Source organism: Corvus hawaiiensis, chromosome 2, assembly GCF_020740725.1.
Source record: "Corvus hawaiiensis isolate bCorHaw1 chromosome 2, bCorHaw1.pri.cur, whole genome shotgun sequence".
Lineage (NCBI taxonomy): Eukaryota > Metazoa > Chordata > Aves > Passeriformes > Corvidae > Corvus > Corvus hawaiiensis.
This window is the reverse complement of record NC_063214.1, coordinates 58744551-58767939: the sequence shown is the minus strand read 5'-3', so window position 1 is coordinate 58767939 and position 23389 is coordinate 58744551. Positions and strand designations below refer to the sequence as shown.

At 38.7% G+C, this 23389-nt stretch overlaps 1 protein-coding gene and 1 long non-coding RNA gene across 11 annotated transcripts in view; both read left to right on the top strand.

The window, feature by feature from the left end:
- The window catches only part of FNDC3A (fibronectin type III domain containing 3A), a 112634-nt gene that overhangs the window by 35408 nt on the left and 53837 nt on the right, over positions 1–23389 (top strand). For 8 of the 10 annotated variants that reach the window (XM_048295262.1, XM_048295260.1, XM_048295263.1 and 5 more), the window contains one exon: positions 2615–2690. In XM_048295262.1, the coding sequence (XP_048151219.1) occupies positions 2615–2690 (76 nt within the window). Of the gene's footprint in view, positions 1–2614; positions 2691–3473; positions 3587–22820; positions 22882–23389 lie in introns of those variants that run through there. The other 2 variants (XM_048295266.1, XM_048295267.1) reach the window with 2 other exon arrangements.
- Positions 11503–13539, top strand: LOC125321873. The gene is made up of 2 exons (XR_007201747.1): positions 11503–12147; positions 12493–13539. It is a non-coding gene; the product is annotated as an uncharacterized LOC125321873 (long non-coding RNA).

Genomic DNA, 23389 nt, shown 5'->3' with positions numbered 1-23389 from the left:
TAGCTGTAAAATACAAATGTGAATGCATAACATAAAAGCAAGGCTGAAAGTGGGAGTCAGTGAAATACAGTCAGGCATCAGGTTGGCTAATTGTCCATTGTCAAAAGACACTCTATTTCCTGTTTCTGGGAACTGAGATCTAATTAAACTGCATTAAGTTGGTGAGTCTCCCTGCCCTTTGGATTGGCACTCAGATGTCATCAGAGATGTGAAAATCTGATGGCATCCTGAGTGTCAGAATGGTGCTGGACTCCATCAATTGGCCTGTTGCTGCTGCTGAACAGTTCCCGTCTCACTGTGTTGCACCATGGCTGCCATGCTGAGCCTTTACTTTCTCAGAGCAGTTGTGAAGTGAGCAACAAAGGTGCTCACACCAGGACAAGCTGCTGTAACACAAAACCAGGAGGCACAGGGCCCACATGCTGCAGCTGGGCAGGTGCATGTATTCCCATGCTCAAATCCTCTCTGCCAGCTGGAGCCTCAGGTTTGGGTGGCCTGCAGCAAGAGGTCTGGGGGAGGAAAGCCAGCAGGTTCCCAAGACAACATCATTACCCGGATTACCAACCTCAGGCACTCACACAGAATAAATAGGAACAACTGGGAATACCAGTCAATTTACATTCCCTGTCACTTAAAAGCAGGAATCAAGGGCCAGCCAGCACCCAAAAGCTTTTCTGCTTTTCACAATTTGTGTGATGGAGACCAAGAATATTGAGCTGAAAATGGTACAGATTGCCATGTCAGCTGTAGCCAGAATGGCTCCTCCCAGGAGTTTGGGCATCTAAATCAGCCAAAAGAGATGGGCAAATGTAGCTATCCAGCCCACACATAACAGATGGAGAGACATTCTCATGTTACCATGAAGCTTTTAGGTACTTTTATTCCAGTCTAAATTTTGAGCTAAAACTTTCAATTGTAACAGAGGAAAGAGTACATCAATGAAATATGTCTTCAAAAAGTTATGCCTGCTTGGGGAGTCTGGAAAAGAAATTGTAAGAACTCATCTATTCTTATTTCTCTCCTTCATCACATTCTGAAGGTGATGATAGCCAGTTGTTAAAATGCGACCTTCAAACGCTTCAAAATAAACTCTGGCAATACAATATTTTCTGAAGACCTTTAAGTCTTCTTTGAAGTTCATTAATAAAATAATCTTGTTTAGATAATATTATGAATGCTAACTCTTAGTGAATTTTACTTTGAGCCACACCTCAGAAGATCTGGAAAATTTATTAGCTTGATAAAATGCAAATAGTGATACAGTTCATTGTTTTTTCTCAAACAGCCTAAAGCTTCTAGAAAAACCACATGAAACAAGATATAGTATTTTTAAAGTGCTTGCTCAAACCTGAGCCACTCAGTGTTGAATCACACAGCCCGAGCTTGAAAATGCAAATGCCTATCGTATCTCATCAGTATGTTAGTGTAGAACTTGCTGTCTTTTCATTAATTTGTGAAACTGCTCCACCAGAAAGGGAGGAATTCATATGATTTCTGCTGTTTCCTTATCCTTTCATTTCTCTCTGGTATTGCTAGAATGAGGAACAATCAAGTTTCCTGTTCTGGGGCTTTTGGTTGGTTGGTTGTGTTTTTGTAAACATGAAAGATTTTATTTTCTTTTAGCAATTTAACAAAGTAAGTTTTTGGCCATAATGCTGAAAAGTTGTGTTCATAAAGATTTCTTGCCCTCTGATTTTTAGAGGGAGGAGGACATAGGCTCTACGTAGATGTGTGCAAGCAAGACTGAAAAAAGTTGTGTCCAGAAAGGAAATTATAAAATACACCTGCTCTTTTTTGGGGTTTTTTTTCCTCCTTTGTTCTTAATTTTAGCCAGGTTTTTCATGTTTACAAACTTTTTTTCCTCACAGAAGGGCAGGTTTCTAATAAGAACACAGAAATCTGAAATGGTAACAGGCTTCTGCTTTGGTACAGACTTTGTCTGTTTATTTTGGCTGATGTGTGCTTTGCTATCATTTCTGCCTCGCTTGGGTTTACAGAATTAGGATAACCAGCTTTCCACAAATAAAATTATACATACTGTTTCGCGCTGGGCATCTGGTGCACTTACTTTGTCATGACTTGAATAATTTTTTATCATTAATGAATAATAACAAATATGCTTGGGTCATGTAAAGAGGGACATGACACAATATTTCCCGTATGTTGAAAACTGTTTGTCAAGTGGTTGATGTCAAACACTGGGAATTCTAGGCTTCCTTCTGAAAGTTTACGTAATAGTTTGATTAATGTTGAAGTTAATGCAATTTGTTGAAATAATTTAAGCTGTACAAATAGCTTTTTAATTATACCAAGCAGTTGAGAAAATAAAATTTGTACAGGTACTGTTTTACTTAGTTGTTATTCTCTCCTTAATTCTTTGAAAAATGTTTGTTTAAAAATATCTGTGCTTGTTCTTGCTCTTATCCCTTTCTCTGTGGGATGAAGACAGCAAAAAGTGTGAAGTGAAAAATAATGTATTTACTAACCAGAAAAAAAAATTGGCTTTTCCCAGTAAAACTTTTTTTTTTTTTTTTTTTTTTTTTTTTTTTTGCACATACCAGACTTCTGTAACATATTCCTGTGTAATGGTTGTAAACACTCTTTTATTTTTAAGGTTATTCTTGTGCAAGTTAATCCAGGCGAAGCATTTACAATAAGAAGAGAAGATGGACAGTTTCAGTGCATTACAGGTAAAGTTGATACATTTATTTTAATATTTTCTGAGTCTGAATCAGGATTAACAAAAGGCAATTTGTGATGAAAGTAAAAGAATGACAGAACTTATTTTAAATACAAGAGCTGTTTTAAAGACCTAAAAGATTATGTGCTAAGGATCATTGGGATTTAGATTTCGCTACCATAAACAAGTACCTTTTCTTACATTGTATTAGATGAAATTAAATTTCTTGGGGAGGAGAAGAGGGGGAACATTTTCAGATTGCATGGGAAACACAGAAAGGCTGTTGTAGCAACTTTTGACTAACCTCATTTATTTCACAGACCTCAGATTAAAAGCTACAACTGTTAATATGGCTTGAGTTTAGTTTTTTTAATTATCTTCTGTCGTGGACATTGTTTCCCTGTTGGTTATCCCACCTGGTTTCTCATTATCTCTTGGGGCCAAATTGCATTATTTCTGAGTTCTAGCAAGAGCAGCTTCAAAATACAAATGCTTCCTCTAAGCATAGCATCCCCTTACGCAATGGTCAGTTTGAACATTGTTTTCCATTCCAAATGACCATAGCTACCAGTTAAGCATATCTAGAAGATACTGCAAGAAATGAGCAATTAACTGTTGCTGCTGCTTAGAATACCATTTTACTGTGCTCTAAGAGAGTATCCACAGATTTAGCTACGGGGTCACATTTTTGCTTGTCATCATCTGGGCCAGTTAATCCTACCTTCTTTTTTTTTTCCTGGGTGTTGGCCCAGCTCCAACAGATACTGTTCTGGGAATTTGAAGCAAGTATTTTCCAGCTCCTTTCCCTCTTCTCTCCAGTCTGAGAAGAGCTGAAAGATGTGGTTTCCAGTGTCATGGGCAGGTCCTTTGTCTGCAAAACAACTGATTCAAAGGAGGGCTTAGATGGTAATTAAGTTTCTATTGACAGTTCTTAAAGTTTACATGTCTGTTAGCACCGTATTTCAAAACTTTATGCTGATTGCGTGGTGTTCTTGAATCCTTTGAGCCACAAATGGATCAGTGTTGCAGCTCACCATCCTATACAATTTATTTGAAACATGATATGTAATAATTACTTGACAGTACCTGAGGGGAACGTAATGATTTTTGTCTTGCAATTCAGGAACAGATAAGATATATTTTGCTTCTGTTGCACAAAATACTGAGGGGAGAGGCATGCGTTGCATGTTTGGTTCGAGTTTTTGATTTACCAAGTGGTCTTACTGGTGGAGAATGAATTGGCACTTTCCTTTCATGACTGTCTTGAGAGCAGGAAGTGTTTAATGAACTGCAAAAATATTAAGATCATCTCTTTATAGATATGGTTCTAACCTTCCATGGTACAGCTTTTATCCTTGCCTGGTCCTGCTTGCTTTTGGAGTAGGCAGCTCGCTATCGTGATTTGATTCAGCTGTGGATTTCTTCATCCTTTAAATATGAAAGCAAGCATGAGCAAGTTATTAGACAATTGTTTCTGGGATTCACTGAGTGTAAGCTGAGGTACAGTCTTTACAACTTCCCTGAAAAATGGCACTAGCAATCTGGAAACTACAGCCCAAATCAGTTCCATAGCTTTTGCAAACCTCCTGTCATATAGACATTCCTCTTATCCTTATCCTTCCCCCTTCCTGGAGATGAAATTGTGGATTACAGTTGGTAGTAAAATAGAGGGCATAAAGATTTTTTCATATCTGTGCATTCACTAATCTTAGTACAGAACTTGAGTTGCACACGATCTTTCGAATGTTGCTTTTCTGGTCTGTTCTTGCCACTTCTGAGACATTTCTGTGCTTTTGAGTGCTGTGCCAATGGATCTGCCTAAAAGAAGAAATTCCCTTAGTAATTGATGCTGTTCCTTTTTCATGGTATGTATTGCAACTCATGAGGAGTGTTTACTGTTTGGTTTTCTGTGTAGAGATTTGTATAAAATAAACAATTTGGGGTGGTGTAAACTGTAGAGAGTAATTTGGCATTGGTCCTTTTTGTTCTGCCACAACTTCTCAAACATAGTTTGCCCTTGACTTGTCTACAAAATGACCAGTCTGCAAAATGGGTTACAGCTGCAGGAGTCTGTTGCATTGTCTTGAAAGTAAGAAAGCAAGCAAGCTCACATCAGTTCCTTGGTTTTTTCTTCACTGTATGCACTCAGTTGTTAGGTAAAATCATAGTTAAAGATGTGGAAATATATAATGAGAATGGTTTGAATAAATGTACAGAGATGTTTATTTTTAGAAAGGCATGAAGAAGGACAAGATGGCTGAAATTTAGTGGAAATGCAATCAGTGGGAAGTGAATTTAGTCATTATAATGTTTCTTAATAATTTTTTTTTCAATCTTAGTTTCTCCTGTAAATATTTACCCATTTTTGTACTCTTTTCTGACTTAAAAGTCTCTGCAAAGAACACACATGCAGTTTTTTCAGTGATATATAAAAAATTGAAATTATGTAAATATAGTACTAACATGAAAGAGTGGAGGTTGAGAAGTAGCAAACTGCTTATGGATCCCAGATAGCAGTGCAGATAGCCAGATACATTAGTTTGAATGATTTGGTAAGTCACGCTTCCTTGGAAAATTCTAAATCTCTCTTGTGCTTTATTGCTGGTCAATTCACCTTGAGATTGTGCTGTCTGCTGAAGTCAATGGGGATTGTTAATAAATCTAACCATAATGTTAACTGTGTTTTCTTGCATCAAATATTTGCCTGTTGGAAACATTGAGGTGCTCTGTCAATCTCTGTACTGCTCGTCATCCGTTCTGTTTTTAAAGAGAACTCTCCTTACTTTGGCAACGCTGTACATAGGGTAAGATTTGTCAACCTGAAAATGATGAGAGTTAGTGTGTCTCCAGGAGAAAGGAGAGGTGTGAATAAAGTGACTGTTTAGAGCTGTCCTTGAGTCAATGAAGTAGTGAAAACTTAAAGCACTCATTAATGGAGAAGCACACGATGCATTTTCTGCGAATTACGCTTCTGAAGAAAATGCTGCTTTTACATGCAGTTCTTTGTACTGACTTACCATGTGTTTGCTCTCACTGGTGATCTGTAAAGCTTTGACTGGTTTTGTACTTCATTAAGTGAGAAGCAGCTTTTTAATGTGGGCCTCTTCCATGGTAATTAATATTGAGGGATAATTCCTGGTTTGAAGTCTCCTAAGGATGGCAAAAGAGCAGTGTTGGTTGAGGGACCCTTTATCCTTGGTGAATTCCATTCCTTTATTTTGGTGGCCTTTTAATGAATTAAAATAACATGTATTTCATTCTTTATTTCTGTAGAATAGGAAGCATGGTTACTTTACATTTCTGTAGTTAGTAGTCTTGGATCATAGTTGGATTTCTGTTGTCTGTATTTTGACCTAAATACAGCTTTGAATGAGCACTTCTGTGTGCCAATGGCCATATTTTTTGGATACTGTAAAATATTTTCTTTGCCTACCTAGTGATTGTCTGATAGTGACAAGTCGTGCTCCCCCTTGACGCAGCTTCGATTTAAACCATTTGTCAATCTCTAACTTTGCAAAAACACCATGCTTTTCTTGCTAGATAGATAGGAACTATCTGTCTGTGTATCCATGTGTTAGACCAAAATGTTTATTTTCAAAAGAGGTCTTTTAAATCTATGAAAGTTTTTGCATATACTAGCAATACACAGATTTCTGTGGAAACTTTCCTTAAGCCAAAATTTTCTTCTGTTAATACAAAATAATCAGCTACATTACAGTGATTCAGAGAACCAGGTTTGAAATGTATGAATGGGTTCTCTTTGCAGAAGTGAATTACTGCAGATCACTCATTCATGAATTCTTCCTATTGCAGAATAAATGAATGAAGATGACTCATCTTGAGGACATTTTGTAACAGTCCCAAGTTACAGCTAAAGGCTATTAAATGTTACTTGACACAATAAGAGAGACCATGTTCTATATGTCTCTGCAAAGGAAAATTGCCATTTTCATAATAGAATAAGAAGACTTATGTAAATTAGAATGAGTCATAAATGCTTCATGCTTTGAAATTAAATCAGTATTAAGGTTAGGCTCTGGGATAAAAGTTAAGCAAGCTTAACCTAATTTTTTCTCTTTGAAATAAGAAATAAAATATTTCTGAAAAGTGTTTTCAAGGAAGTGGAAGAGAAAAGAAGAGACTGCAGTGGTGAAACACAAACTCTAGTTCATTCTAAGGTCAGCTTGAGCTTTGCAAAACCAAACCTGCCCATTACCCAGAATATTTTGTGAATAAAACTGTTACAGAATCACAGAATGGTTTGGGGTGGGGAGGGACCTTCAAAGGTCATCTCTTTCCAACCCCTCTGCCATGGGCAGGGACACCTCCCACTAGATCAGGTTGCTCAGAGCCCCATCCAGCCTGGCCTGGAACACTTCCAGGGATGGGGCATCCCCAGCTTCTTTGAACAACCTGTGACAGTGCCTCACCACCCTCATGTAAATTTATTTCTTGTATCCAATCTAAACCTACTCTGTTTCAATTTAAAATGTTGCCTCTTGGCCTGTAACAGTCGGCCCTGGTAAAAAGTCTTTCTCCATCTATTTTATATACCTCTTTATATAATCAGAGGCTGCACTAAGGTATCCCAAACACTTTCTCTTCTTTAGACTGAACAACCCCAACTCTCTCAGCCTGTCTTCACAGGAGAAATGCTACATTTCTGACCCTTTTTTGGCCCTCCTCTGGACCTTCTTCATGTCCATGTCTGTTTTGTGCTGAGGGACCCAGGACTCCAGGTGGGAGGCAGAATCACCTTCCTCACCCTGCTGGACATGCTGCTTTTGATGCAGCCCAAGATACAGTTGGCTGTCTGGGCTGCAAGTACACCTTGCCAGCTTGTATCTAGTTTTTCATCCACCACTATCCCCAAGTTTTCTGCAGGGCAGCTTTTAATCTGTTTTCTAGTCTTTTCTGCTGTCAGGCTTTGCATAGTTTTGGTTGTTTACAGATACTGTTAGAGCAGCCAAACTGAGCATCTCAAAATCTGAAAGTAACTGCTATTTAAGTACATTTGAAGTAAAAAAACCCTAGAGTTATCTTGTTCAAATATCATCTTGTGCTTTGGTGTTGAGTCTTATTTTAAAACAATTTATTAATGTTGGAATGGGTTAAAGACCCATCAGAAATTCTGTACAAGTTGCCACAGACCCTGAGAAGGGACATTGTTAGTTGTTAATGGTCATTGGGAGTTGCTTCTCTTGCAAGACCACCATAGCTTATTATCAAATCCTAAACCATTGTGTTAAGTGGAGGAAGTGTGCGCTGTCATTCTATGGTGCTTTTAGAATGTACAAGGATACCTGTCAATGCAGTAGTGATCGCATTTATAGACTTAAAGGGTGACATCACCTCTAGAAATACCGTATTTTGTTTGTTAAATTACTTGGTATCCACATTAGCACTGGGCAAAGTTTAGGAATAAAAGAGTGTTTATTTAAATACACAGCTCTAGTAATGCAACAAAGTAGCAAAGGCAATAAAACACTATTAACAAGAGTTCTCTCCTAGAGCATATTTAGTCTTCTAGGTAGCTTAGTAGCCTGAGTAATGGAGCCCTTACAAGTAAACCCAGATGTGTATTACAAAGGTCTAGTGCTTTGGTTTTCCTGCTTCTGTTAAGAACAGCTTACTGAAGCCAGCCAGAGAAGCTCCTCTGGGTGATCTTTTTCTTTCTGTAGCCTGAGAAGAAACTAATTCTTCATCCTTGTTTCCATTTTCCTGTTTCTCATTCCTAAATACTGAAATGCTGCATGATGACATGTGTAAGTTTATTAGCTTTCCTTTTCATCTTCAATGATTCTTCACAGTATACTTCTGAAAACACAGAAATAAAGTTTTATATATCAGTTCATTAAAAAAAATTCTAAAAAACCCCTCAAAACAACCCCGCCCTAAATGGTAAATGTTTTCAGTTGTCATCTCCATTCCTTCTGTGTAGAAGACTAAACATATTATGTGCGTCTGAAACTGGATATAGATACTTAGATTAACATCCTTTTCTACATATTAATTTTAGGATCTCCTTAGGAAGTATTTAGAGGGCCTTCATAAAAGGCACTGAGGGAAGCTAAGACAAATCAACTGAAAGTATGGGGTCAGAGCAAGCTACAATGATTTGCAGCTCACTAACTCTTGGTTAAGGATGTCCAGGTAGAGGGTCAGAGCTGAGTCTATAGGAGTAGCTTAACTCTTAAGCACCTCTGTTTGGGAATGGCCTTCAATATACACAATTTTTTTTTTTAATTAAAGGGTTTTTTATTTCTAGGTATCTTCACTCAAACTAAAAATAATATTAGTATTGGCCAGCTATGTGGGAGTATGACTGCAGAGGAGACAAAATTCCATTTTATATTGAAACAAGATGATGAGGGAAAGCGGTCACAAAGCGTGGTTGTAGCAGCTTGATTTGGAGGTGTTTCATTCCAAAATAATTTTTAGTAGGAGCTGCTCTTTTTATAGCTTAGATTGATAAACAGGTTGCATGAATGCCCTTGCAAGTATTGTTGAAGACTTAATCCTTCTACCTTTTACCGGTAGGTTATCCTAAACATTGGATTGAGATATGGCAAGTACCCTTCCAGTAAGGTAAAGAAATAATGATTTAAGCCCTCATTGCAGTGCATGTAGAATGCTCATGTGTTGGCTTTGACACATAGCACAAGTCCAGTTTGTAAGTGAAGTACTATTGGCAGGTAAAACTTGCCTGTAAGCCCTGCTGCTGCAGCTCTTCTAGTACAACTGCTGAATTAAAGCTGGATTCAGACACATCTCCTTGATTCTGTAGTCCCTTTTGCAGCAGGGCAGAGGCAGTCTTCACTCTTGTCATGACCCTCTTTCAAATTTCTTGTGCTAACTCAATAAAAATTGCGAAGTAGTGCAAAACAAGGTCATTTTCCTGACAAGAATAAAACATAGCAATCCAGAATTCTGTTCTTTAGATTGGCCTCTCTCTGCTCTGAGAGTAACCATGAGAATTAACCTCCTAACGGAGCTCCCTCCGCCTTCTCTGGGAACTGTCTGACCTTGTCCTCCATTAATTCTGATGACTGACCAGGTCTTTGTGGTCCCAGTCTCATCAAGCCATTAAAGAAGCAGTCACAGATGACACAAGAAGCTGTTATTGGAAAAACTTACTTTATCATGCTGCTTTTCTGCCAGAGCAGCTTGTGTTACTGTTGTGCCTACTTTGTTAGTGTTACAAGTACTAGACTTCTAAAACATTATATTCCCAGAACAAATTGAATTTGGTAAAAGTTTGATTAAAAAGCAAGAAGCTAGACTTGTTTTATTCTCTTCTGCAGTAGCAAATTAAAGAAAAAAAAAAGGAATGCATTAATTCATATTTCTCATGATGTTGATTGTAGTGTGTCTTAGGAAAAATGTCATTTTGTGCCATTGATTTCTGTTTAACATGTGTTAAATAGAGTCAATATCTTTATATGAACAAAACATGTCTGTAACATTTTTTGCCTTGGTTATTTTCTCATTTTTCTAATAGATACTTTTTTAACTCTTGTTCTATCTTATTTCATGCATTCTGAGATGTGATTTCATAAGGTACTATATTCTCTGTAAGGTGTTCAGTCAGGTTCTCCTTTTCCTGTTTGATTTTCCTGTATATTCAGATCAGTTAATCTTCCGCTGTACCTTCTTTAATCTTCTCCTTTAGTCCCTCTTTTCACCACATTGCAATCTCCACACTGCAGACTGAGCCTGACTGTAGGAAGGTTCTGGAGACATTTGTTTGAAATATCAGTGCTTCAGCTGCATACTGAAGACATCTAATTTTAGGTGTCTAAATGTGTGTTTCTATATGTGGCCTTGGATTTAAGCTCCCATTGAAACTAGTGAAGATTTAGTCACTAGCTATAGTACACTCAGTGCTTTTCAGCTGACATCAGTTTGCACTCAGTAGCTCTCCAGGCTCCACTGTCTGTACCAACTAGGTCTCCACTTGCTATAATGGGAGTGTAAAGTCCTAACTTGCATGCAGACATACAAATTTAGATACCTAAATGAGATGGCTCCATTTTGGAACTAAAGCCTGACTATTGTAAGCTGAAATAAATAAGGCTACATCCTGAAAGTGCCTCATTTAGGTGTGCTGACTCAGAGTTGTACCCTCAGTGAATGTCTTTGTCCTCAAGCACCTGAACTCTTTGAGCTCATCCATGTCCATGAGCATCTAACATCACATTTTACAAGGATGGTACTGGTTCTTGGAGGTGCATGTTAGGAATTAAGTTACAGCCCTAAACTGCAGCTAGAGAATGCCCCTAAAACTTAGTTTCCATTACTCTAGTCAGACATGTCTAGCCCCCAAAACTGTGAAGTATTAACTCAAGCTACTGAGATTCAGGTGCTATTACTGCCTGAGTCTGAAATCAGTTGGATGAGCCTTGTATGAAGCATGCTAAGCTTGACAGGTTTGTGTCTGGCAGTATTACAATATTCCCACGGCATTGCAATCACTTAATCTGATTTCTTCTCTGACTATGCTGTTGATGGGAAAGAAATAGTCCTATATTACCTGCTTTATGGGGGGAAGAGAAGGGAAAATAATTGGTAGGATCTCTTCTTGGTTTCTAGTGTAAGAAGAAAGTTTGTGTAATGTAACCAGTAAGCAGTTTGAATTAAATAAAAAAATTAGAGCTGTGGGCATTTTACTTAGTATTTTGACTTCGTGTACAAACATTTTGCATAACTTAAACTGATAGCATTTTCTTTATCTTAATTGGATGCAATCTGATTAACTGAAATAATAAAGATTCATGAAGATTGCTAACATTAAAGAGTGGAAGAAGTTCCTTAATTTCATTATCTGATTATTTAAAAACAAATGGTGCTTTTATTTTGTAGAAACTCAAACAATGTTTTTAAATGGACTTTGTACTGGGTTTCATGAGAATGGAAAGGCTAGAACTTTGTGCTTAAAGGACTTTTTCTGGATCCTCTTTCACAATTATGTACAGTACGAACAGGCTGGTGTGTCATCTGTTGGAAAATGCTGCATGTTGTTAGATGAGACCTCAGGAGAGTTCCTTACAGTTCTACCCTGTGCAATTCAAGTTGTATTGCTGCATTCTTGATGTATAGTTGTAGCTGTCAAACTATTCAGACATCTATCACAGAATTACTGTTAATAAGAAATAGCTTTGAATTAATTTTGGTTTACTCTTGTCCTATTTGTACTTCAAAAAGTAGTCATGGCTGCCTTATCTTGTGCCACTGCCACTGTCAGGCCCATGGTAGTTGCGAAGGATTGCAGACACACTGGGAAGGAAAACAGTCTTCATGGTTGTGGAGCAGCTCTTGTGGCCATTGTTTTTCCAGAATTCCTCAAAACAGAGCCAGTTCGTCATGCATGCCCAGGCTGTCACAACCATGCCAGCAAGCTTACAGGGCCTGATATTGCTCTGCCTCTGTGCCTTCTCTGATGCCAAATGTTGTTGAGTACCCAGGAGGTTAGTCTCCTTTTCCTTCATTTTCATCTGTGCAAGGCTAATGTGCTGTCCGTTCTTGCAAGAATGTAATATCTAACTAAATGCTGCAACTTTGAATCCAGGAATTTTTAATTCTGTGCTTAGTTTTGCTTTTTTTTGTAGTAGTAGTAATAGATGAATCAGCAGCACATGGCTTGATAGATGTGGCTGTGCATGTGTTATTAATAGTAAATTAATAGCTGTCTTTTTTTTGACTGTCTGTGAAATGACTGAGATTTTATCAGCTTGCATGACTTACATGATCATGTCACTCTTCAACTTTATTTAAAATCATGGTAATATAACTTCCCCTTCTTCCTTTTGCAGACATGCAGCTATCTATTTTACATCTAAAGCAGTTTATTATCCAAATGAGGGAAAGGAAGAAGAGACAGAAGATAACAAGATCATTACATATAGGCTAGCTGTGCACAAATATAAACAGCTCCTGTGTAATAATGTGAGTTAAAGACCAGTTACAAGCATGTAAGTTCAGCCACTTAAAGCCATTAAGAAACAGTGTAATCATAAGGAGTTTCAAAGTTGGAAGGGCCAAATTCACTGGAAGTGGATACAGGTATCCACACTGCTGTTCTTGTTTCCTTAGGCCACAGAGAAGCTCTTTCTCACACTGCAAAGGGCTTTCCAGTTGTCTGAGAAAACTCAATTGTCTAGAGCAGGTGCTCAAGGACACCATCCAAAGAGCCTCAGATTTTTTCAAGTGACTGTATAGCATCTAGCAATTTGTAGATGGGTCTCAGGTTAATGGTACTGGAGCTACTGGAGAAGCTGATGACACCTTCCTTTCCTTTTGATTAATCAGCTATTCAGTGAGGGTGTGGTTTATCTCCTTTGCTTGTTCTCGATTTGTTTTTCCAGTGGCCCATTCCTCAAAAGTTTCAGTTATCCTTTTGCTTTGATGCTCTATATATGGACCATTTTCATAAATACTGTGTATAATGTGTTTCCCTTGGATGATCTTCACAGTTCAAAGATTGAATGGATGTGCCTTTCAAGGCAGCTGAAGAAGGAGCTCCAGTAAGGGCTATAAATGCCAAACTAGTAGTATATATTATTGCTCATTAATAATTCTTGAAAGGAGTTAATATGAAATTGTGGTTTCAATAAAATATGAGTAAATTACTATGAAAAGGAGAGTGGGTATTCCTCATGATGACCTCTTCCTAATGAAGTCTGGCAATAGTCCTAGGAAAATCTTATGAAATATGGGGAGATCATTTAACATAGATGGACTGTGCTAAACGAAGACCACAAAGGACTGTAGGCTGAGACAAAAGCCCCAAAGCAGGGAAAGCTCTACTCATAAAACATAGCTTTAGCAAGCTGGTTCCCAAAACAAACCAAAGAATCAAAGCTAAGACAATCAAATTCCTGGGAAGAGGCAGGCAAAGAAATGTTAGGTCCAGGAGCTGTAAGTTGATGATACTGCAGCCTTCTCTTCTAAGAAAGAAGAATGAGTCAGAATGGAAGTTGAAGATGACAGATAGAAGGAGAAAAATGTGTCTACAGAGAGTGGTCAGCCTTTCTCTTCTCTGTTTTTCCAAGAAGTTGTCTTTAAGGTAGTCTCTTGAAAGATAGCATTTAAGTGAAGTGCTACTATGTTGCATCCTCAGCTGCTTTAGACTTGAGAAGTTTGTATTTTGAAAGGCACCACTCAGTGGTCAGAGTTAACTCTTTTGGTTTATGCAGCCAAGAGACATCTCAGTAAAGCTCTTAAGCAGCAGCTAGGTTTGGAAAATTATATGAAACATACTTAAGTTTGCATTTATTCTTGTTGTTATGCTTTCCATATACTTTGTATTTTGCTTCTTGTTTTGTGATCAGGTAGATTTTGGATCAGATTCTGTTAAATGTACCAAAAAAAAAATGTACATTGACTCTTACCTTGATTTAAAATCCAGTTAAATCTGAAATCTTATCTGACCTTTTACTCTGATTTTTCAAATGATAGCACATACAAATAAAGCTACCTTGCAGGCAGATCCTTGGGGTGCCTAAAGCCCAAGGTGAGTTTGGGAATTTGAGAAGCTAAACTGTGTTTTTTCTGAAAGAGAACTTTTTTGTGAATTGGGGTAAAAAGCAGATTGACTATCTCCCATTAGAGTGTGACACTGCTGGCAGCGCAGTTTTGGGGAGCATCTGGTGACTATGCAATGCATTAATGAATGAAAATATTTAATACATTCCAAGGGCAGTCTAAACAACTGGAACCAGTTAAAGTTCTTCCAACATGAATGAGTTTTAAAAGTCACCTGCTAAGAGAGCTGAAAAATAAGAGTGAATATCAATAAATATTGATCAGAAGTGCAGAGGACTGGCGAGTGTGAGTCTAACTTCCATTCATTTCCTTGATTTGTAATACAAATGGATACAAGAGGACTGTCAAGCATGAAGTTTTTGAGATTGATTATTGATGGTTTGATCACTTTTTCACTTCTGGCCCATATGTGTTAGAACAGTGCATTTCTACCCAGGTTGTAAATGTGACATGATATCTATGTAGCATTTTCAATAAAACATTTGTAAAAGCTATAGTTTTATGCTTACTACACCCTTCTAATACTTATGCAAAGGAAAATTGCATGAACAGGAGGAAAATGTACCTTGGAAATACCAATCTTTTCTTTTAATTGCAGCTATATACACATCAAAGTTTCCTTGCATCACTTTCCAGCAAAGATATGACACATAGTAGATTATTAATATGCCCACACAGCTTTTTCTGTTCAACCTCTGCCAGGTCTTTCAAATGCCATACAGAGCACAAATTTCTTCACAATAGCTTTCCAATTGTACATTATGTTTATAGAATTTCAGTGTGTAGTCATTTTTTTTAGTTACTGTGCCTTGTTCTCTCAACTGAAAAGCAGATCCATTATTTTTGAAGGGAAAGAATCTAGTCTCATGTTGGTGACAGTAGTTAAACAGAAGGGTAGTGCCTTTGGAATTCTTTTCAGAAGCACGTAAATGTATGTTGCTGCATCATCTTCTTGTATGGTGCTACTGTGCTGCTGGGTCTGGGCAAGTAGTACAGTAGACATTTCTGTGCAGCTTCAGAGAGCTGGAAAGAAAGTCTGAAGTGCCTGGGAACATTGCACAGAGAAAAAGAGGCTTAATGTTGGGTAAGGTTACATCTATTTAGGATATAGTTTTGGTGCATATGAAGGCCAGTGGGAAGCAGATAGGAGTAGAAAATGCAGGTGTAAAGAATTGCAGCTGTGCAGTGGAGTCTTGAGGCCAGGTACCTGCATGTTGCTTGTCTCCTTGAAAGCATAGCACAGAACATTTTTGATCACTGTTTCCAAAGAACTTCATCAGAGTCAATATAACCTTTTTTTTTTTAAATGTTCTAAATTGAGCATGAAATAGGAAAGGATTGAATGCTAAAGCATGATGGCACAGCTAGCTTAGGATGTAAATATATTCCTCCTTAATCACTCAGTAATCAATGCACTCGGGTATCTTTCAGCTAATGAGACATGCTAGAAATACTTGGTATTTCAGCAAAGTTGATCATCCAGACAACTCTAATGGCATAGGAAATCCATATTCCAGAAGTGGTGAAAGATCGACAGGAACATGCATTAGTTGTCTAAAGCAGTGTTGTTTGAATGGTACCATTGAACTGGGTGAAATGCAGTTATATACAATGGAAGGTTGTGCATAAGATTAATAAATTGTAGATGGGGATCTCCTCACTTGAAACTTGATGAGGAGGAGGAAGAAGCAGGCAAGCTGTTTGACTCACAAGATAATATTTATCTCCAGTATAATGTTATCTGTCAAGCTTACTGTGATCATAAAATGCATCAGGACAGTTGTTGTTAGTATAGCTTGGGATGTTTATTAGCATTTTACAGGATTCTGCTGAGATTTCAACTGTAATTTGATAACCCATGTTTACAAAAGATGAAATTAGGCTGATTCCAGGTGTTGTGAAAAAGAACTGCTAGGATATTCAGAAGAAAATATAAAAACAAAGTAGAAGAGCTTGATTTGCTTGGCTGAAAATGACTTTCGGTAGAAAAAAACAGGGATTTAAAAAAAAAAAAAAAATTAATGCCAGAGCTAGTCTAGAGCCCAGTTGGCTATCAAAAGGCTGTGAAATACTTTTATACAATTACGAGAAAACTTCTGGCTGCATAGGAGAGTGGTGCCCTAGAACAGCAGTCCAGTGGGGAGACATATGGGTAAAAGAACTGCTTTGGAACTGGTCTTCATGCTTCTACATAGAATCCATTTATGGTGGATCTTCATGTATGATAATGGGGAGAAGAATGAAATTGCAGTTGCAGGTAAATAGACTTGATTCATGAGGTATTTTTCAGGCCTTGAGCCCTCATGGTCCAACAACAGAAAATTTACATCTCCTGTATCCAGACAGTAATGAAGCAATAAAAAGGTTTCTGCACAAAGAGCACATTTAATTTACAGCTATTAAGCAATTTTCTTGTCTCAGCTCCTTCATGGAGGGATATGTTGATCCATACATAATGTATGGTAAAGAATTCCACCTTATGCATGTGTCTTTTTCCCTTTCTTCTGGTTTGGAATGACAACTGTTACATGTCTGAGCCAAGTTAATTGTTTCATCCCTGGCCTCTTGTTTGGCACAGGTAAGTAGATTCCTTACATAGTTCTTTCTGGCTCCAGGTTCATTTTGGATGCCAAAGCAGTGGGTGTGTTACTTTCTAAAATGTATTTGGTTACAAAGCAAATTGAGTTTGAAGAGAACACTGCAGTGGTATAGGCTTATCTTTGTTTCTGGTCCCAGCTTACTGCTTTCCCAGATACTTCCTTTCTGATAATACATGTTTAACATTGCTGAAAGCTTTTTATCAAGAGAAGCCTTTTTCATAGATGCTCTTAGTATTTGAGCTTACATACTTCCCCTGTGTGGTAACTTGCTTGAGATTTGTAGAAAATAATTCCTCGTTGAAGTGATCTGTATAGAGTTTGTTGTGGAGAATCAAGGAGTCTTAGTCACATAAAACACCAAAAAGACCAAATTTTAAACTTCAAATTCCAAAACAAGTTTAAAACATACAGATTTAAAAGTCTTTATTAGTTATTAGTTAGATTGCAGATCCTGAAAACCACCTTCGTATAACTTTCAGCAAAGAAATGTGAGGTTTGCAGTGCAAATTGGCTGATAGTGTTAAGAGATTTGTGTGATGGTAGAAACATTTCACTGCAGAAGATGCTGCAGATATTTGTAGCAAGCATGGCACCTTTCTGTATTGCTAAGTCTGACTGATAATATCAGCAGGTTTTTTATGTGTATCCTGATTTGGGGTTAATTAATTTGGGATCAAATTTCTGCAAAGCTTTTTGAGTATGAAAATTCTTATTAAGGTGTGTGGACCTTAAGTCATTAGCAGAACCAGAAGTCTTAATCTAAGTGTTTAAGTATTTATCATGTCCGTTGCAAGGTCAAGAATGTTCAAGATCAATAGTTTTTCAGTCAAACTTTTATTTCCACTGTCTTCAGAGCATCCCCTATTGTAGCTGCATTCATATCATAGGCTTGTTATTAGTGAAAAGACAGAGAAAAGTATGTCTGTGGGAAGAATTGTGATTGCAAGGGGTCATGTTTAAGATGCTTGGATTCCGCCTTGGTTGTAACTTAGATTTAGCTGCAGAAATCTCAGATGCAGCCCAGGCCACCTACTAAATAATGACCTAATCCTAGCAAGCATGCTGAATCTATTGCTTCTCCTGTTTTGACCATGGAATTCCCTACTTGCCTCTAATTTTACAAACCATGAGGCTGCAGAGGACAGTCAGAAGCCAGACATCAAAGACAGAGACAGCACAGAGACGGTATATAAATGTTGCCTCTCTGTCTCTCCAAAAAGAAAGGCAGCTTGTTTACTTGGGCTATATTAAGTTTATCCTGAAATGCAAACAGTATCATCAGCAGGAAATTGTTTAAAACACTTGCCCACAACCAAAAAAATCTGAGCTCTGCAAGTACCACAGGATCAAAGTCTGTACCTCCCCAATTCCAGCAGTGTCCCTTAGCCGAGAGGTTCTGGGATATTCTGAGTTGGCCTTTTCTTTTGTTGTCTTTTGGAGATGGGCGTCTTCACCTCAAGAAAAGATTCTAGAGGGAAAATACCTAGGAAAGCAAGCTGCCTTTTTCTGTTGATTTAATGGGGATTCCTCTATAATTTAGGTGACATCCTGGGTTCTGCTTCCTGTTTTAAAGGCTGGCTCTGAATTTTCCACTTAGAAGCTCTTGGATTAAAGGAGTTAAGCATGTTCCATTCCAGTTTCTAGTGGTCCATCTCCAACAGAAGTGGCCCAGGTTATTTCTTAGTTTGGTGTTCATAGGACTCGCCTAAATAGGAGCAAGCTGTGGTAAATGTGCAGAAGCAGAGACTTGTTTGTCCTCTGGAGGCAGCCAGTGAATCATGCTGCTGAAGCCAAGTGTTTGGTTTAGATGCTGCAAAGTGTAAGGTACATGACATCAGATGTTTTCAATTTGGTCTTAGGTCTCTGTTTTGTCATATGATTCTGTATAATTTGCCTGGGTCTTGTTCCCAACAGTTTGTGTCACGACAGAAGGATTTCTCATCACAAATGTCATCTTTTGAATTGTCAGCTTCAGGGATTGTTTTTTCCACTCATGATTTGAAACAAAACTGTGTGATGAAGTGTTACTTCAAATTTTATTTAATGGTTAAGAAACCTACATCTGAACATTTGTTTGTGGAACTGCAGTGTTGCCAGAAACTGTTGGTGGACTCAAGTGAACACCTCACATGGAGACATGAAAATAATTGTATGCGGTGAGTGTGAAGAGAAGTAGGCCTGTAGGACCAAACTCTTTCCATTGCTTAGGATTGTTACAAATAATCTTTTTATCTGATCAGAACAGCAGACCCACCTAATAGAAAAATAGCATCTAAGAGAGTAAAATTTCAGTGAGACAGAGCTGTTGGGTGGGAGGGTTTTTAAAAATCAGCAGTTGACATTAACTTTTTACCTTATACAGAGAAAAAGATTTAGCCCTGTTTTTGCACCCTAGAACTCTAGTGGTGGAGCCAATGTCTTTCTAGATTTACCTATTTTTCCTTCTTCTGCTAAATCATGTAGAATCCTGAATTATGGGTTTTCTGGAAAGCTGAAACACCCCACATCCTGCTAACTTAGTTCTGTATCTTCTAGTTAGGAATGATCATTCCCAGACTGATTCCTTTAAAGAAAGATGTGTTTTGTATTTATTTTACATACTAGAAGGATTTCAGCTGTTTATAATCATAATGATTTTTGTTTTGCTGTGGTTTTATTTTAAATGGGCAATCTGAATCTGCACTGTATTCATTTATATAATTAGATTGAAACCTAGATAACTCGAAGGTTTTTCAAATAAAAGCACTTGTTATTAGTAGTTTCCAGAGACTCAGAGTAGTACATCTTTAGAGATGCCTGCCTTCGATAGAAATAAAAATTTGAGTTGGGCACTGAATTTTCTCATGGCAACCTTTTCTGATATGATTTTTTCACTGTAGATGTTGTATTAATCCCAGTTTGTTCAAACATTTTTTTTTAATGTATCCATGGAGTCTTCTCTCTTGTCCATAATTTTAAAATACCTTTCCCTAGAATCTGGTAAAATTGTTCCAGCATTTATATGAATGCTATTGATTTTCTTAATTAATACATTAGATTTGTATAAATAATATTCAATAAGTGATATTCAAGACATTTCTATGTGTATATATGTGTGTGTGTGTGTGTGTGTGTGTATATATATATATATGCATAGATACTTGTGTATGCGTAATAATTTGGGGAGTGGTAATGTTAAGAAATTTCCACAAAGGAAAGGAGGCTTCTTTGAGTGCCAGCAGAATGTGCCGGAAAATTCTGCATTCTAGTTTCAAGCCAGTGTAGCCAGGTAAGTAAAAAAAAATAACTCATTAATATAATAAGTTGAATATCAGGATGATGAAAAGGCTTTTACAAGTAATTATACTATGTAATACTATTCTTAGCACAATCAGGCAGGCAGGGGGAGGAAGTTGAAGTTAATGCTTGTTCCTTCCAAGATCTGTCTTCTCTGGCTCAACACAGTCTTTTGTAGAAGACCCTGTCTACACACCAAGAACTGCCAACTGTTGAGACTCACTTGTGCTTTTCACTCTTAATCACAAGCAGCTGTCAGTAGCAGTGCTTAACTTTTTAACTTCTTGGTCTGCAGTGCTATATGGGGAAAAAATCCAAACCTGATCAGAAAAACACCAGTTCTAGTGGTAACAACTGTTAGATGATCAACTTGTAGATTATTCTGAATGTTGTGAATCAAGTGCAACATGATTAAGCAGCATGCACAAATATTAAATTTTAGTCTGAAAAGCTTGCAGATCTGTACTGCTCAGCATCAGTGCTAGGAAATTAAGCTCTCCTTGAAGAAAAAGCTAAGCAAATATGCAGTGCAGTTAAATTAGAATGAGTGCAGATTATTTTTCCTGTTAAGAATAATAACATTTTTATCAAAGCCTCTCTGTATGTTATATCACATTTGACTCCCTTTGAAATTCAGCGATTTATGGTTTACCCAATATTTAAATTGGAACTCTGTGAGGGAGTGAACAATTTTTTGACTTAACTGTTACACATAGATAATAAATCATTGCCGTAAGCTAGCAAACTAAACAGAGTAATTTAACAGTCCGGATTGCACAATACAAAGTGTGTGTTGTATTTCCACATTAACATCTTTGTGGAGTGTTTGTTACTTGTTTGTTCCAGTAATGTGGAATCGTTGTTACTTTTTTTTTTACTGAAGTAGAATTCATCAGTGTGCCACACAGTTGCTTCAGAAAGCAGGTATAAAAAGTCTTACTATTGGAGTATCTCAAGTGACTACAATCATTCTTCTGCAAATTCCCAAGTGTAACTTTGTGTTATGGAGTTTGTGCCATTCAGAGGCATGGACTTGCAGTCTTTTTTTAATCACAAAATTGCACTGTGATCATTGTTTAGAAACAGGTGAAATAAAAGTACATTTAACATTTGAACATAGAAACCATTGTCATCTTTTTCCTTTGAAAGTATATCAGGCCATTATAGAAGAAAACTGATAGCTGCAGTTGTGATAAAGTGCTATAGGAACCTGTCATCTCTGCACTTTGCCTGAGAAGGGATTTTCTTGTGAATATTTATGTGTGGTTTCATGGGAAAGATCAGGATCTCATTAGGATGTAATCTTTAGAAATACTCTGGTTAGGCTTCGTAGCTTTCTGCTCTTTTATCCATTATTCCAAAGTCTCTGTAGATGAAACTGATGCTTCCCCTCTCTCCTCCCCCCCACTTTTGAAAGGAACTATGATAATGTTTTACCTTCAGTTTTTCCTTTTGTTTGCCAGCCTGCTGTCTACTGATAGATTCCCCTTTTTTTCTCTAGTCAGTTAATACATTTCAATTGATGTTGTGGCTTTGTCAGCTGCTGTTCTTCAGCCTTGATGGCAAAAGTAGACAGATGGATGGGGGAAGGGAAGGGATTGTTTTGTCAGGATGAATTTAGAGCATAAGGGATACGTTAAATTGACAGCACTGCAAGCTGAAGTCTTCTGATCACCTGTCCTTGCAGCAATCCCAGTTCCTTCTTGTGCTTCTTCTCCAGCTTAGTTGCAGTAACTTCTGTGCTTGCTTTCCTTTTTTTCTTATTACTTGCTTTTATTATGTGTAAAGTTGTTGAGGTTAACTTAAAGTATTAATTTGGACATGTTTTCCAGGCATGGCTTACAAGACAAATGTAGACCAATTGGTGGTTGTTGTTGTAACTGGATTTTCTAATTAGTTGAAGCTGTTGGGAACCCAAAATAAAACTTTGAAGTCTTAGCGCTTATGTAAAAGACAGAGTGGTGCAATTGTTTGTGGCGTCTGGGATTATTGATTTACTGCAGCCCATCAGTGTTAGAGGGGTGTGCTGCTACGTCAGCTGGCGCTCTATTGTTTCAGCTGCCGTGGCCTTTGTGTTTGATCCTGTCAGTGCTTGCGTCAGTGATGCATATCATCGCCTGTGTGATGTCAAAGTGTGGGTGTTCGGTTATAGAGCCATAGTTAACCTAATGTGCTGCAGTAAATACTGAATGCTATTTCCTCCTGGGGATAGCAGTGATTCATCACCGTTCACATTAGACTAATGCTAAGTATAGCAGTGTTCATGAGCCGCAGTATCCACACAGATTAGTATCAAAGTCATTGCAGCTCTCCAAACGCTGGGCCGGAAAATGTTTGTTTGCAGGCAGATCTGTTTGTGCACCCCCTTTCTTAGGTGTAAACTGATTAGCAGGTCAGCTCTAAGGAAAATCCTCTGGAAGGACTGGGCCTAAGCAATTCGTTAGCACTTAATTATGCTAATTAACGTAAAAGCATTCAGCTAAATGACTCGAATCACACCAGGCAATGACAGTCGGTAGATGACAGTACAAAGGGGAGAGGGGAGCCCCGCGGGCTGGCAGAGGATGTCGCTCTCTGCGGGAACACTGCCCCTTGAAGCCGCGGCGCGGGCAGGGCAGGGCGGGGCGCAGGGCGCGGAGAGGCCGCGGGGCGGAGCGGAGCGGGTCCAGCCGCGCACCTGAGGGAGCCGCCCCGCCCCTCCCCGCCCCGCCGCCGCGGCGCGCCGGGAGCAGCCGCCCTCCCGCCCGGCCCGGCCCGGCCCGGCCCGGCCCGAAATGAGCGGTAAGGACTCCCGCCTGCCCGGTTCGGCCGCCGCGGTGAAAACGACACCTGCGGGCCGGCGGCCTCCGCGGTTGTGCGGCAGTGGCTGATAGGGGAGAGCTGCAATGGCTGAGGGGGAAAAAAAAAAAAAAAAATCTATGGGGCAGGAGTCGGAGCGCTGCCAGGCCCCTCTGTCGGTGGTGCGCTCTCGGAGCGGGGTGGCGGCGGTCCCGGGAGCCGCGGTGGCCCCGGAGCCGTGAGGGGAGCAGGACGCCCTGCACTGGGAGGCCGTAGGAGCCCGGGTGCTGAAGCGCAGGGCCGGGCACTGAGTGCCCCGGAAGAGCATTCCCTGCCCTGGCGCTGGGAATCCGGTGTGTGCACCTTTGCCGGGGCTTTTATGAGCCGCTTATAATGGAGCGATGCTTCACGGTTGAAATAAAAAAAAAAAAAAAAATGGTGTATCTGCTAGGCGAGGAGTGGCGGTATCCTCAGGTTTTCGGTGTTACTATGTTTAGATCTGCTTGTCACG